This window comes from Osmerus eperlanus, chromosome 1, assembly GCF_963692335.1.
Source record: "Osmerus eperlanus chromosome 1, fOsmEpe2.1, whole genome shotgun sequence".
In the NCBI taxonomy this organism is placed as follows: Eukaryota; Metazoa; Chordata; class Actinopteri; order Osmeriformes; family Osmeridae; genus Osmerus; species Osmerus eperlanus.
In genome coordinates, this window is record NC_085018.1 from 22,133,179 (window position 1) to 22,149,693 (window position 16,515).

Here is a 16,515-nt window from a genome sequence, read left to right on the forward strand (position 1 = left end):
AGAGAGAGAGAGGGAGAGAGAGGGAGAGAGGGAGAGAGAGGTCTGGATGAGGAGAGGGAGAGGGAGGGAGGGAGGGAGGGAGGGAGGGAGGGAGGGAGGGAGGGAGGGAGGGAGGGAGGGAGGGAGGGAGGGAGGGAGGGAGGGAGAGAGAGAGAGAGAGAGAGAGAGAGAGAGAGAGAGGGGGGGAGCTAGAGAGGGAAAGAAAGAGAGAGGGAGGGGGAGAGAGAGCTAGAGAGAGAGAGAGAGAGAGAGAGAGAGAGAGAGAGAGAGAGAGAGAGAGAGAGATAGCTAAAGAGGGAGAGCTAGAGAGGGAGAGGTCTCCCTTGAAAGGAAAGCTTCTCCAGGAGGTTGTTTTGTCTAAGAGATCAATAGTTTGTTTTCCTAGCAAGAGGGTTTGGGTGAGGGGTTGGAGGTGATGGGAGATGACACAGTGGTCAGTCTGTTACTGGGATGTCTGGAACGGTCTCTGAAGCGCCTTCTCTCTGTTTGGGCTCCTGCTGCATGGGAAGACTTAGGAGTCTGAATGGCTCTCAATGTGAAGCTGTGTGTGATAAATGGTCTCCAGATGGACCATCACCTGCAACTGTGGATGTTTATGACCCTTAGTTCAACATGGAGGGCATTTGGGGAAAATAATGTAAAAAATGTTAAGGTCTTACCGTGCATTTTTTCCATGTGTAATACTAGTAGGCCCAAAATACAAAGTTGTTGTTTATGATGGAGAATTACTGTTTCCATGTGCTACTATAAATGTGTTTTGTACAATGGCATGCTCTGCTATAGTATCACTTCCTTAACTAAGGCCACTGGCGGGTATGACAGCCAGGCTTGAGGACCTGGAAAACCAGCTATTGTCCAGGAAGTGATGCGCTGACCTAAGGCAATGAAACAAGAAGTCATCCATGTAAACAGGAAGTGGAGATGCAGAGAGGGTAGAAGAAGAGGGCACAGTCATCCTGTCAAGAACATCACAGGAAGAAGAAAAAAAAAACATCTGACCAATTGATGTAGTATCTTCATGGTTATGTAAATGACCCTAATCAATGACATTGACGTGTTGAATTTATAATATCTGGCAATGCACATGCACATGTGCTTGCACGGAACCTACGACACCTCAGTGACAACTATGGGAACTGTCGATAAGAGGATTTACTGTACAGCTGTTCAGACACAAAGTAGCATACAAAGAGACATGTAGGAAAAAGTGTGTCATCCACCAAGGTTCCTTCTTGAAACACACATTTCTCTTTGCAGAGGTCTCTCCTACAGGAACACCGTAAGAACCCATATGAAACTCTTTTAATTCTGAGAGAAAAGGTGACATCATAGTCTCAGTATTGGTCCCCAAGCAGGAATTTCTGTTTGTCATTGTGCCCTATTTATTCTTGACCTGTCTTACTATGGGATGCTGAATATGATGTATTTATAGATAGACATTTTATACCAGTGTCAGCTATCTATGTGAGAGAAGATGAGATGTATTACCACTCCTTAATGTGGGATTTTGCCCAAAACCTACCCATTCCAAATCATTCAGTTGTTTCAAATTCAGTCTTTTCTCGTATAAAGTAATGAATATCAGTATTAGTTGATATTGGAGTTAAATTACTTTGACAGGGTAGGCCTACCGAATGGATCATAGCTCTGTATTAGCATTGAACATAAATATTGCAACATTCGCCTTGTAGTATTAGCATATCAACATTAGCATCATTTCACCCAGTCTGAGAAGAATACAGTAGATCTAGTTATCATTTGCCATTGTCCCTTAGGACCTGATTGATTAATCACTAAAGGCTAGAATTAAATCAAAGCTACATTTCAGTGTTCATAAAGTAAAATGATGGTACCACAACAATTACAATTATTTTTAATAGATTGTGCATGTGTAGATACATCAACATTTCTAAATAAAAAAGGTTGATATGAGAACTAAGTCGTTTTTAGAGTAAACATATTCAGCAAATATTTCTAAGGGTGGTTTGGATGGAACTCTAGCCTGCAAGATCACTTTGAATACTTAAAACAGGATGTGATTTTGTTTGTAAAATATATTGAGGTTTTGAATCAAGCCCATATATGTGAAACCCCAACAATACCAGTTAGATATGAAAGGGACTATTGTGTAATACTCAGCATTAGACATAGCACAAACAAATAAATAAAACAGCACATATCTATCAGTGTATGTGTACCTGAACAAAACAGGGCCTCGTGGTATCTTAAAGTTTCCTTGAGTTAGCTTTGTATGAAAAACGGCCTTGTCAGATTTATACCCCTTATATTTGGTTACCTGTACTTTTTGTATATTTTCTATTCAATAACCATTTTTTTTAATTGTTTTGAGGATTCTGTAATCTGGCACAGAAGGCAATAAAAAACTGAACGTTTGGTTGTAGTGGTTGTTGTTCAGTTGTCACCAGTAATGAGGCCTCTTTGCTCACAAGTACACACAGACAAAGACACACACACGCACACCTCCATCAAGTGGGGCTGTCTCTTGGGCCAAGTTGTACAATTAGTGGATTAGCTCCCCACTGATTGTCAAAATGAGTTTGTTTTTCTGCTCTGCATTTCAAGCTATAGTACTTGTTTTGCGTGAGTACCTGCTAGCTAAAAGGCCATGCGGGTCTGTAGAGTCCTGCTGTACCCTTAGCAAGTGTTGTTGTCAAACCCAGACCTACTCAATGGTGCTGAACTTCATCTCCCTTCTCCACATGATGACCTAATAAGTTCCCATGATGCCACATGTTCCTTCCTTAACGAGCCTCGGCCCACTGGGCCTGACCTTAACCACAACATCATAATGAGGGCTGATGGGAGACAGGTTCTCTGTTCCACCTTCAGACTGCACTCTAAGGATCCTGGGAAAGGTCAAAAAGCCCCTCAAGCCCGAGGTAAGAGGGCAGTTACTGTAATAGCCCCAGAAGTTGTATACCCACCTTCCACTCTCTCTCTTTCTTCCTTTCATTCTCCCTCTATCTCCCTCTCTCTCTGTCTCTGTGGAACAAGTGGAAAAACAACACTAGTGATGACACTTTGTCGTTGAGTCTCTCAACAACAAAGAGAACTTTTGAAGTTTACTATTCTTATGTAACATCACAGAGGAAAAGAGAAGACAGACATGACTCAGACCAGGAAGTCTTGTCTGAAGCTGGGTACTATGGGGGTTTGTTGACCTTAAGTTACCTTATACGCTAATACCATCCCAACACAAAGCATGTTGGGTAAAAAACATACCTTAACATCTCTATGTGCCACCTGGACTGAATGGATGTCAGCATCCCCTCACCCATAAGCTGTGTCGGTCTGCTGGGTTAGTTGGTGCCATTTTGAGCATTATAATCTGATACTCAGCCAATAAAATCATTGGTTTTGGCCCTGGCGGCCATGTAGAATGGAAAGATGCCAGGGACACTCTGGCCTACCTGTAACCCAGAGAAATGACAGCTAGAGTCTGGGTAGAGGGGGCCCTGGACCTGGACCCTGGTACAGCTTGATGTCTGATACACAAAAGAGGTCAGTCTCTAGTACAACCAACAGGTATCAATCTCCTCACCCTAGAGTCTGGTCTGTCTAGAGATAAATACCCAATACATATTCCAGTCATTTTGTAGGATACAGGTTTAATCACTTTATCTTGGACATGTGTACAGACTATTTAGTCAGTGGATTTACACAAATATTGGCCTGACGATATGGAACTTCAGTTTTAGATACTATACTTGACTGTTTAATACATAATACAATTACAACTAAAAGAGCTGTCCCTTAAAAGTGACCTTGGGAAAAAAAAATTCTGTTTATATATTATATTATTTAAATTCGTAAATGTGTTGAAATGATTTGGCTCTGAAGGCATTTTAACATGGTGTGTGACTGTGTAGGTCTGAAGCCTTACACACTGTGCCATGCCAGAGTGGCTTTAGGTGTGAACTTTAACTCACTTTGCTCAACCTCTGGCCTGTAAGTACATAAAGTAAAGTTAATGTACACACTAGCATACACAAACATGCATAAACATACATACACACACAGGAAGCCAGGCAGACCCTAGGACCTGAATATTTGTTAAGCCAATACAAACACTCGGACTAACCAGTTCAATTTACTGTGTGAAGCTCATGAAAATATGATGCTTAAATTCATTGGAGTATATATTTTATAACCTTGGGAGATGCTTTGGTACTGAATGAGAAGTGCTACGTTAAAATATGGACTGCTCAGGGGCCACAGGTAAGATTTCCATAACATGCTCCTTTGTAGTGGCATCATTATCAACAGAGATGGCAAAAGTACCCACATCCTTCACTCAAGTGGAAGTACAGATACTCATATTTTAAAAGACTGGTAAAAGTTGAAGTAGCAAACTGACTACACATTTTCACTGAAGTTGAAAAAGAAATAGTGAAGTTTGTGATGGACGCCTAACAGCGGCCCACACAGGGACTTAAACATCCTTATTTTCTTTATGTACATGTTAACATTCAGCAACACCATACAACTGTCTTCACATGAATAACACACGTCACATAGCTTTTGTTCCTTAGTTCTCATATCAACTTTATTGCCTTTGGTTTACCATATCTTTGTTTGTTTAGTTTCAGCCTTTTTGTTACCTCTTTCTTTGATCATCATGAGGGCAGCATGGCTGCCGTGTTCCAGTAAAGGGTGTCCGACTGGAAAACATGACGCTTAAATGGGGTTCCAGAGTGGATGGGAAGCTCCCATCCCTGTCTGGGCTGTAGGGGTGTTTGCTCCAATTTTGCTCCGATTATTAAGTGGGAGGATGTATGGCGTCCCCTCCCTATATTTATTGTGGCAGCCCAGGCTTATATCACTGTGAGAGGAGCAAGCAGAGGGGAGAAAGGAAGAACCAACCTAGAAGGAAGACCTCTGTGCGTATGAGGCATTGGTTGGTTCTCATGTATTGTTTTTATCTTCACTACTCGGTTTTATTTACTTTGTCCATGTGTTCCATCCGTTCAAATGTAAGTAATAAACCCCTGAATATTTTGCACCCTACTCAGTTCTCGTGTGCCTTCTTGGTCATTCCCTCACAAAGTTAAATACTGATACCAGTTAAATATAGTAACAAAGTATTTGTATTTTGTTACGTCCCATCTCTTATCAAATATGTACACATGCATTCACACACACACACACACACACACGGACACACACACACGGACACAAACACACATGCACACACCCACACATACACAATAACTCTTATCAAGCTTTATAAATCGTGCATGAAGGAAAGGAGACTCAGTTTCTCACAGTAGACTGTAGTCCAACATCCTAGCATTTCATCATCAAAGGTGAGTTAAACTTCAGCTAAATACAGTACATAATGCTGTTAGCATTGTGGTGAGTTGTGTTGAAGGTTATTTACAATTAGAAAGAATAGGATAAAAAAATTATTAATACTCTGAATGTTATCTATGGACAATCGAGTAAGTCTAGTGTAGAACTAAACGACATGTCACTGGAGATTCTCTGTTTAAAGGACCTCTAAGTGCTTACCAAGGTAAAGTATCTATCTCAGTCTAATCATACATACATAAAATTATTCATGTATATAAAGAGCCAAAGCTGAAATTTAAAAAGCCTTATTCTACTGTACCCCTACTCAATTTTCATGTAACTTCAACCTGCTCTATGTTGGCATTTTTCAAGGTTTACATTTACATTTAGTCATTTAGCAGACGCTCTTATCCAGAGCGACTTACAGTAAGTACAGGGACATTCCCCCGAGGCAAGTAGGGTGAAGTGCCTTGCCCAAGGACACAACGTCAGTTTGCATGACCGGGAATCGAACTGGCAACCTTCGGATTACTAGCCCGATTCCCTCACCGGTTCAAAGGTTCAAAACATCTTTTAAAAGAGATGAACTTCTCAGTAGGGAGTGGCAATGTTACCTTTGTCCTGTTGTTGGGTGACCCGTTTGAAACAGCCTTGACCAAGAACATCATCGTGGTGGCTCTCTGTCTCCATCAACTACATCAACAGCACGCTGGTCTACACCTTTACAAAACATCAGGTACAAACAGATACATCCTTTATTTCTCTTTCTCCATCTTGTAGGCATTTTCATATATTTATAATTTTTTACATTTCTTGTTATTTTTTGTCAATCTTTTGTGACTTCTCCCAGTTGAGATAAAACAGCTGGTTTAATAAGTTGGTGCAATATTACTAATTATGTGAATTCTTCATTGTTTTATGTTTCTTGAATAAACTCAACTGGACAGAAAAACAGGAAAGAACATTTTATATGTGTAATTTTAAGAACTGAAGAATAAAGTATAAGTAAAGTACTGTAGGTTTTCAGATGTGACTGTCTCAAGGAAAAGATGTGTTCACTGTGGTCCACATATAAAGTAAACTGTACTTGAACTAATATCTACAATTAACTTCCATTTTCACAACTGTACATCTGTGTCATCATCAGCTTTTGATGTAATTTTCCAAATTTCTGATGTCTCTTCTGCACCCTACTCTGGAAAGTGGTGGCTATATAGAACTATTTGTTATAGAATAGGCACATTGTGACGACTTTAAGGTTGAAAGTTTCCTTTAGTCAGGTGGTTTTCCTTTAATGCAAATAGATCAATTAAGTGCTTGTATATCTTTGTAGGTATTCAACACCAACCCTCGCTACATCATGTTCATCCACCTGGTGCTTAACGACATGCTACAGCTGACCTTGGCATGCCTCCTCTATGTCCTCAGCTACATCGTGCATACCCTGAATGTGTCCTTCTGCTGTTTCCTATTGGTCATCGCCCTTATAACAACTTTCAACACACCTGTCAATCTGGCCACAATGGCAATCGAGCGCTACATCGCTGTCTGCCTCCCGCTGCGCCACGCCCAGATCTGCACCGTCCGACGCACCTACATCACCATTAGTCTGATCTGGGTCTTGACTGCCATCCCTATCCTACCAGATGTTTTCATCCTAGTCGCTAATGAACCCCTCAGCTTCTTCAGCTCCAGGATTTTCTGCAATCGAGAAGGCCTCTTCCGGTACCCTTCCATGATTGAGAGGAAGAATACCTCTCTTTACGTCTTCCTGGCACTGGTGTGGCTCACTCTGCTTTACACCTACTTAAGCATCATGTTCGCAGCGCGAGCCGCCAGTGGCGATGCCAGGAAGGCCAGAAACACCATCCTGTTGCATGGCCTGCAGCTCCTCCTGTGTATGATCTCCTATGTGCGCTCTGCACTGGAAGGAGGCCTGCTGTATCTCTTCCCAACCAAACTGCTGGAGATCAGATTTGCCTCTTACGTGATCGTGCAGATCATCCCACGCTTCGTCAGCCCCATCGTGTATGGGTTGAGGGACCAGACCTTCCGGAAGCATCTCAAGGGATACCTGCTGTGCAGGGTGAATGCCAGCACCTACCCACATAATGACACTCTCTTTAAGATTAGTGGCAGAGAGAAAAGGCCTCTGTAAGTGAGAGGGTGCTTACTGCCGACCTGCAGAGGTGAGGGTTTAGTCACAGTTTCTATCCATTCAGAAATCTTACAAGCAATTTTAGAAGCAAAACTTTTTTTATTGTAGTTACTGTAGTTTGGGTTTACAAATTGCAGTAACCTGATGAAACTTACCTGATCACTGTTCAGCCCACACACAATACAAAATCATTCCCTGTCAGATGCCATTAATGTAAGCTGAGAATTAGCCTGGTTCTCAGCTTACAGTGCTTTGGTCTGGTTAGACAATCCGAGTTTGAACCACGTTGTGTAATAATCATAAGTGCAACCAGCATATGAATGCCATCAGAATAATTTTCAAGTGTCATTCTCTTGGTTTTATGTTGCTTTTTAAGACACAATAAAATATCTGCTCTCATTCTCTGAGGTGGTGGTGGTTGTAAATGTGATTAATTGAGGCAGGTAATTAAGTACAGTAAACCATACAGAAAGTAAACCCATTAACTCACTTACTATTGAAGGTAACGTGTTAAATATAATCATGCAGATTGACAGTTATGTTAGCTGCATAAGATGCTTAAAAATCCCTGATTGTTTGTATCCCAGTGTGAACATTTCTTGACCTTGGGGAAGGGTCCTCATTCTAGCCAATACAATGCTCTTGTTTTTGCTCATACAATAAGCCTAACATGGCTTAATTCTCAAATATTACCATGCACACTATCTCTCTTCCTGTCTCTTGCACTCAAAAAACAATAAATCCCAGGGCTCTAATCAAAATACATAAACTTAAGACTGAAAGAAAGGTTACCAGACCTTCACATTGTAGAACTTCACTGGAGGTGAGTACAGCCACACTATACAAGCTGCATCACATGCAACTGCTTCATATACTGCAAATGCATAGCACTGTTATCATTGTAAATTAATGTATTGTAAAATGTATACATTATAAACAATTTAAACAGACAAACCATTTAGTTACTATCTTCAAAGATAATCAAGTTAACATTAATGTAACAATACTACAAGTTTAAGGATTTACTGGCTATCCTTACCTTAACATGTTTTTATTTAACCACTGCTTGACTTGAGTTAGAATGGTCCGGAAGAGCATTATGGTACTTTTACTTTTAGATAAAAAGTGTTCTGGTTCCTTTTTGGGGCAAAAGAGCCGTCTGTTTTATTTGATAGGCTACTTTTATGGAACAAGCCTTATTAACACATGCATTTTGATGAACATAGCCAATTAGTACAATTTCTCCATTCCTTCATTTATTTAATCCCAAGACAAGCATTGTATATAACCCATGTCCTACAACAATTTTCTCAACTGCTTAAATAACTAGAATCTACTCGATCTACATAATAATATAACAAGCAAAACAGTTAGTTTTTTAAGGGCAAAAAAGGAAGTCCTTTTCTCATTGCTGTGACACACAGGATGCAAATACTTAACACATTTTAGTTGAGCTGATACAAATCATTCCCATCACAGTAATGTGAACCTTTTCTGGTTTTGAAGTGATTGTCTTGGTGTTTTATTTGTATTGTCTGTGATAGTACTTGGAATTTGTATGAGGAAAAATAAGAAAAGGCTTTTGTTTCTGGACATTCATACTCTTGAGGAACACTTTTTCTGCACTGATCATCTTTCATGGAATCATGTTAGGAAATAAAGAACAGACTGTGATATAGGTACTCATTTTTTATTGGTATATATTTTACAACATACAGTATATCAACAAACGGCACAGACACATACATCAGGTTTGACTATGTTAGGGCATGTTTATGGTTGTAGTCAGTATATATAATACAATTGTGTAACTATTAATTGTGTGTGTTCATTGTTGAGGGAAAAGATTCAGCTTGGACAAATGAGCTCAAGAACAAAATGTTTCTCTTGACCTTTTTTCTGGCTATCTAGAAAATCAGGTAAAAGAGATGAACTTCTCAGCAGGGGAAAGCAACTTTACTGTTGTCCTGATGGAGCGTGACACGTTTGAAACAGCCTTGACCAAGAACATCATCGTGGTGGCTCTCTGTCTCTCCATCAACTACATCAACAGCACGCTGGTCCACACCTTTACAAAACATCAGGTACAAATAGACACATCCTTTATTTCCCTTTCTCTAGCTTTTAGGCATCTTTACATATTTTTATAAAAAATGTATGTTAAGTGACTTAATATATTTTTTGTGACTTTTCCCAGTTGAGAAAATACAGCTGGTTTTAGTTACTAGTTTGCAATGTTACTAGTGAAACAAACCATTTGATGTTTCTTGGAGGAATACAACTGAACAGAACAACAGTAAAGAGCTTAAACATTTTATATGTGTACATTTAGTAGTAAGTAATGTAGGTTTTCAGATGTGACTGTTTCAGGGATAAGATTTGTTAATTTTTGTCCACGTATAAAGTAAAGTGTATTTGAACAAATATCTACAATTAATTTCAATTTTCACAACTGTACATCTGTGTCATAATCAGCTTTTTATGTAATTTTTTAAATTTCTGATGTCTCTTCTGCACCCTACTCTGGAAAGTGTTGGCTATATAGAACTATTTGTTATAAAATAGGCACAAGACTTTAAGGTTGAAAGTTCATATTTTTTCAGGTGGTTTTCCATAAATACAAATAGATCCATAACGTGCTTATTTTTCTTCGTAGGTGTTCAACACCAACCCTCGCTACATCCTGTTCATCCATCTGGTGGTTAACGACATGATACAGCTGACCTTGGCATGCCTCCTCCATGTCCTCAGCTACATCGTGTATACCCTGAATGTGTCCTTCTGCTGCTTCCTATTGGTCACCGCAATCTTCACAACTTTCAACACACCTGTCAATTTGGCCACCATGGCTATCGAGCGCTACATCGCCGTCTGCCTCCCGCTGCGCCACGCCCAGATCTGCACCGTCCGACGCACCTACATGGTCATCGGTCTGATGTGGGCAGTGAGTGCTATCCCTATCCTAAAAGAAGTCTTCACCCTCCTTGCTACTGAACCCTTCAGCTTCTTTAAAACCAGGATTTTCTGCTGGCGAGAGAATGTCTTCAAGAGTACGACCACGAGCGTGAATCAGTACATCCCCCATTACATCTTTCTGGCACTGGTGTGGCTCTCTCTGCTTTACACCTACTTAAGCATCATGTTCGCCGCGCGAGCCGCCAGCGCCGATGCCAGGAAGGCCAGAAACACCATCCTGTTGCATGGCCTGCAGCTCCTCCTGTGTATGATCTCCTATGTGCGCTCTGCACTGGAAGGAGGCCTGCTGTATTTCTTCCCAACCAAACTGCTGGAGATCAGATTTGCCTCTTACGTGATCGTGCAGATCATCCCACGCTTCGTCAGCCCCATCGTGTACGGGTTGAGGGACCAGACCTTCCGGAAGCATCTCAAGGGGTACCTGCTGTGCAGGGTGAATGCCAGCACCTACCCACATAATGACACTCTCTTTAAGATCAGTGGCAGAGAGAGAAGGCCTCTGTAAGTGAAAGGGTGCTTACTGCCGACCTGCAGAGGTGAGGGTTCAGTCACAGTTTCTTTCAGTTCAGAAATCTTACAAGCAATTTTAGAAACAAAACATTTTTTATTTTAGTCACCGTAGTTTGTATTTACAAATTGCAGCAAACTGATAAAAATGACCTGACCACTGTTCATCCTACACACAATACAAAATCATTCCCTGTCAGATGCTTTTAATGTTACCTGAGAATTTGCCTGGTTCTCAGCTTACAGTGCTTTGACCTAGTTAGACAAGTTTGAACCACGTTGTGTAACAATCACATATGTGCAACCGGTATATGAATGCCATCAGAATAGTTTTCAAGTGTCATTCTTTTGGTTTCATGTTGCTTTTAAAGACACAATAAAATATCTGCTCTCATTCTCTGAGGTGGTGGTGGTTGTAAATGTGATTACAGTAATTGAGGCAGGTAGTTAAGTACAGTAAACCATACAGAAAGTAAACCCATTAACTCACTTATTATTGAAGATAGTGTTAAATATAATCATGCAGATTGACAGTTATGTTATCTGCATAAGATGCATAAAATCCCTGATTGTTTGTATCCCAGTGTGAATATTTCTTGACCTTGGGGAAGGGTCCTCATTCTAGCCAATAAAATGCTGTTGTTTTTGCGCATACATTAAGCCTAACATGGCTTCATTCTCAAATTTTACGATACACACTATCTCTCTTCCTGTCTCTTGCACTCAAAAAATAATCAATCCCAGGGCTCTAATCAAAATACATAAACTTAAGACTGAAAGAAAGGTTACCAGACCTTCACATTGTAGAACTTCACTGGAGGTGAGTACAGCCACACTATACAAGCTGCATCACATGCAACTGCTTCATATACTGCAAATGCATAGCACTGTTAGCATTGTAAATTAATGTATTGTAAAATGTATACATTATAAACAATTTAAACAGACAAACCATTTAGTTACTATCTTCAAAGATAATCAAGTTAACATTAATGTAACAATACTACAAGTTTAAGGATTTACTGGCTATCCTTACCTTAACATGTTTTTATTTAACCACTGCTTGACTTGAGTTAGAATGGTCCGGAAGAGCATTATGGTACTTTTATTTTTAGATAAAAAGTGTTCCAGTTCCTTTTTGGGGCAAAAGAGCCGTCTGTTTTATTTCATAGTCTACATTAATGGAACAAGCCTTATTAACACATGCATTTTGATGAACGTAGCCTAATGTGCAATTTCTCCATTGCTTCATTTATTTCATCCCGAGACAAGCATTGTATTTAACTCATGTCCTACAACAATGTTCTCAATTGCTAAAATAACTGGAATCTACTTGATTTACATCATAATCTAACAAGCTAAAGAGTTTGTTTTTTAAGGGCAAAAAAGGAAGTCATTTTTCCATTGCTGTGACACACGCACTGCAAATACTAAACCCATTTCTTAGTTGAGCTGATACGAATCATTCCCATCACAGTAATGTGAACCTTTTCTGGTTTTGAAGTGATTTCCTGGTGTTTTATTTGTATTGTCTGATAGTACCTGGGATTTGTAAAGGGAAAATAAGAAAGGTTTTTGTTTCTGGACATTCATACTCTTGAGAAACACTTTTTTCTGCACTCCATCTTTCATGGAATCATGTTAGGAAAGAAAGAACAGACTGTGATATATCCACGTGTTTTTTATTGGTATATATTTTACAACATACAGTATATCAACAAACGGCACAGACACATACATCAGGTTTGACTATGTTAGGGCATGTTTATGGTTGTAGTCAGTATATAATAGAATTGTGTAACTATTAATTGTGTGTGTTCATTGACGAGGAAAAAGATTCAGCTTGGACAAATGAGCTCAAGAACAAAATGTTTCTCTCTACCTTTTTTCTGGGTATCTCGAAAATCAGGTAAAAGAGATGAACTTCTCAGCAGGGGAAAGCAACTTTACTGTTGTCCTGATGGAGCGTGACACGTTTGAAACAGCCTTGACCAAGAACATCATCGTGGTGGCTTTCTGTCTCTCCATCAACTACATCAACAGCACGCTGGTCCACACCTTTACAAAACATCAGGTACAAACAGATACATCCTTTATTTCCATATCTCCATCTTTTAGGCATCTTTACATATTTTTATAAAAAAATATATATGTTAAGCGACTTAACATATTTTTTGTGACTTTTCCCAGTTGAGAAAATACAGCTGGTTTTAGTTACTAGTTTGCAATGTTACTAGTCAAATCAAATCAAATTTATTTGTATAGCCCTTTTTACACGCATGTCACAGAGGGCTTCACATACGCCCATAGAACTGCCCCTCAACCAACCTAAACCCTCAGGGAAGACAAGGAAAAACTCCCAGAAAAACTCAACAGGAAAAAAAATGGAAGAAACCTTGGGAGGAGCAATTCAGAGAGGGATCCCCTCCTACAGAGACGGTTGGTGAGAGAGAGAAGCAGAACACAGGCTAAACATAGTCGTGAAAAAAACATGTTTCTTTGAGGAATACAACTGAACAGAACAACAGGAAAGAGCTTAAACATTTTATATGTGTACATTTAGTAGTAAGTAGTGTAGGTTTTCAGATGTGACTGTTTCAGGGATAAGATGTATGAGGGGCCGTCTAGGACCTTGAAATTTCATTCATACATACTACTGAAACGCTCTGACATTCACTATTGAAAGGCTCTCACGGTCACTATTGAAATTACTTGTATGAATACACGTGAAACGCTTGCACATCCTCATGTAAGAGCATACATACATATAACTGAAAAACGTATACATACACATTTGAAACATTTATACAAATATATGTGAAACACTTTTACATGTATCTAAACTTTTTATATCTTTGTAATCATATGCAAGAGTTATGAATGTATAAGTGTTCAACAATATATATATATATATATATATATATATATTCATTTTCATATGTGCGTGCATGAGTGTTTCAGATATAAACACTAATAGATACGTATAAATGTTTCACTTGTATGCATGTAAGCGTTTCATATGTATATGTGTATAGGACACAGAGGTATATATGTATGCGTGTGTGTTTCTCATATGTATGTGTAAGTGTTTCATACAAGTATGTATAATGTTTTATATATGAGCGTGCATAGGTTTACAGAGTATGTATGTATGTGTGAGTGTTTCAGTAGTGAGTGTGAGAGAGTTTTAATAGTGAATGTAAGAGTGTTTCATTAGTATGTGTGAGAGTGTCTCAGTAGTGATTGTGAAAGTGTCTCAATAGTTATGTCCTAGACGGCCCCTCATAAAGATGTGTTAATTTTTGTCCACATAAAGTAAACTGTAATTGAACTAATATCTACAATTAATTTCAATTTTCACAACTGTACATCTGTGTCATCATCAGCTTTTGATGTAATTTTTTTAATTTCTGATGTTTCTTCTCCAGACTCCAGAACGATTTTTTTTTTCACAAGGGGAGCACGCTTTTACAAAGCATGTATGAGAGTCAAAATAAGAGCAGACCTGCATACTCTACAGGAAAGTGTAGCCATCTTGATATTTAATTTATAGCCAATGCCAGTATTTCTTATTTATACTTTAACAAAATATTTTTTTGAGGGGGCATAGCATTCCATTTGGGGGGGGCCTTGCCGCCCAATGCCCCCCCTTGGAGCCGACCCTGCCCTTCTCCAACCTACTCTGGAAAGCAGTGGATATATTGAACAATTTGTTAAAAAACAGGCACATTGTGAAGACTTGAAAGTTCCCTTTTTTCAGGTGGTTTTTCTTTAATGCAAATAGATCCATAACGTGCTTATTTATCTCCATAGGTATTCAACACCAACCCTCGCTACATCCTGTTCATCCACCTGGTGGTTAACGACATGATACAGCTGACCTTGGCATGCCTCCTCTATGTCCTCAGCTACATCGTGCATACCCTGAATGTGTCCTTCTGCTGCTTGCTGTTGGTCATCACAATCTTCACAACCTTCAACACGCCTGTCAATCTGGCCATCATGGCTATCGAGCGCTACATCGCCGTCTGCATCCCACTGCGCCACGCCCAGATCTGCACCGTCCGACGCACCTACATCACCATTAGTCTGATCTGGGTCTTGACTACCATACCTATCCTACCAGATGTTTTCATCCTAGTCGCTACTGAACCCCACAGCTTCTTCAGCTCCAGGATCTTCTGCAATCGAGAAGGCCTCTTCCGGTACCCTTCCATGATTGAGAGGAATTATATCTCCTTTTACGTCTTCCTGTCACTGATATGGCTCTCTCTGCTTTACACCTACTTAAGCATCATGTTCGCCGCGCGAGCCGCCAGTGGCGATGCCAGGAAGGCCAGAAACACCATCCTGTTGCATGGCCTGCAGCTCCTCCTGTGTATGATCTCCTATGTGCGCTCTGCACTGGAAGGAGGCCTGCTGTATCTCTTCCCAACCAAACAGCTGGAGATCAGATTCTTCTCTTACGTGATCGTGCAGATCATCCCACGCTTCGTCAGCCCCATCGTGTACGGGTTGAGGGATCAGACCTTCCGGAAGCATCTCAAGGGGTACCTGCTGTGCAGGGTGAATGCCAGCACCTACCCACATAATGACACTCTCTTTAAGATCAGTGGCAGAGAGAAAAGGCCTCTGTAAGTGAGAGGGTGCTTACTGCCGACCTGCAGAGGTGAGGGTTCAGTTACATTTTTTTTCAGTTCAGAAATCTTACAAGCAATTATAGAAACAAAACCTTTTTTATTTTAGTCACCGTAGTTTGTATTTACAAATTGCAGCAACCTGATGAAACTTACCTGACCCCTTTTCAGCCCACACACAATACAAAATCATTCCCTGTAGGATGCCTTTAATGTTACCTGAGAATTTGCCTGGTTCTCAGCTTACAGTTCTTTGGTCTATTTAGACAAACCGAGTTTGAACTACATTGTGTAACATTCACGTATGTGCAACCAGTATATGAATGCCATCAGAAAAATTCTCAAGTGTCATTCTCTTGATTGTATGTTGCTTTTTTTAATATTTTATAATATTTGTGCTAATTTTCTGAGGTGGTGGTGGTGATAAATGTGATTAATTGAGGCAGGTCATTAAGTACAGTCAACCATACATAAAGTAAATGCATACAGATCAACTCACTTATTATTGAAGATAAAGTGTTAAATATAATCATGCAGATTGACAGTTATGTTATCTGCATAAGATGCATAAAATCCCTGATTGTTTGTATCCCAGTGTGAATATTTCTTGACCTTGGGGAAAGGTCCTCATTCTATCCAATAAAATGCTTTTGATTTTGCTCAAACAATAAGCCTAACATTTACATTTACATTTTAGTCATTTAGCAGACACTCTTATCCAGAGCAACTTATAGTAAGTACAGGGACATTCCCCCAAGGCAAGTAGGGTGAAGTGCCTTGCCCAAGGACACAACGTCATTTGGCACGGCCGGGAATCAAACTGGCAACCTTGAGATTACTAGCCCGATTCCCTAACCGCTCAGCCACCAGACTCCTATTTTCCTATCCCAACATGGCTTCATTCTCAAATATTATGATGCACAC

The 16,515-nt window shown here is 39.9% G+C and overlaps 3 protein-coding genes and 1 pseudogene across 3 annotated transcripts in view; all 4 read left to right on the forward strand.

Annotated features, from left to right (window-relative positions):
* Positions 1–606, forward strand: part of matn4 (matrilin 4) — a 15,646-nt gene extending 15,040 nt beyond the window's left edge. Inside the window, exon 15 of the mRNA XM_062458600.1 lies at positions 566–606. Within this exon, the coding sequence (XP_062314584.1) occupies positions 566–606 (41 nt within the window). The remainder of the gene's footprint in view (positions 1–565) is intronic.
* A 5,289-nt stretch (positions 607–5,895) lies between these two features.
* On the forward strand, positions 5,896–7,471 carry LOC134018607 (odorant receptor 131-2-like; annotated as a pseudogene).
* Positions 7,472–9,386: 1,915 nt separating this feature from the next.
* Positions 9,387–11,179, forward strand: LOC134033002 (odorant receptor 131-2-like). Its single transcript, XM_062477141.1, has 2 exons — positions 9,387–9,555; positions 10,128–11,179. The coding sequence occupies exons 1-2, from the start codon at positions 9,400–9,402 to the stop codon at positions 10,950–10,952; spliced, it is 981 nt and encodes a 326-aa protein (XP_062333125.1). The 5' UTR covers positions 9,387–9,399; the 3' UTR covers positions 10,953–11,179.
* Positions 11,180–12,872: 1,693 nt separating this feature from the next.
* On the forward strand, positions 12,873–15,620 carry LOC134027189 (odorant receptor 131-2-like). The gene is made up of 2 exons (XM_062470398.1): positions 12,873–13,028; positions 14,768–15,620. The coding sequence occupies exons 1-2, from the start codon at positions 12,873–12,875 to the stop codon at positions 15,590–15,592; spliced, it is 981 nt and encodes a 326-aa protein (XP_062326382.1). The 3' UTR covers positions 15,593–15,620.
* The last annotated feature ends 895 nt before the right edge of the window (positions 15,621–16,515 follow it).

Coding starts and splice junctions, on each gene's coding strand:
- LOC134033002 (XM_062477141.1), top strand. CDS start 9,400: ATGAACTTCTCAGCAGGGGAAAGCAACTTTACTGTTGTCCTGATGGAG. Junction 9,556..10,127: donor ACACCTTTACAAAACATCAG/GTACAAATAGAC, acceptor TTTTCTTCGTAG/GTGTTCAACACCAACCCTCG.
- LOC134027189 (XM_062470398.1), top strand. CDS start 12,873: ATGAACTTCTCAGCAGGGGAAAGCAACTTTACTGTTGTCCTGATGGAG. Junction 13,029..14,767: donor ACACCTTTACAAAACATCAG/GTACAAACAGAT, acceptor TTATCTCCATAG/GTATTCAACACCAACCCTCG.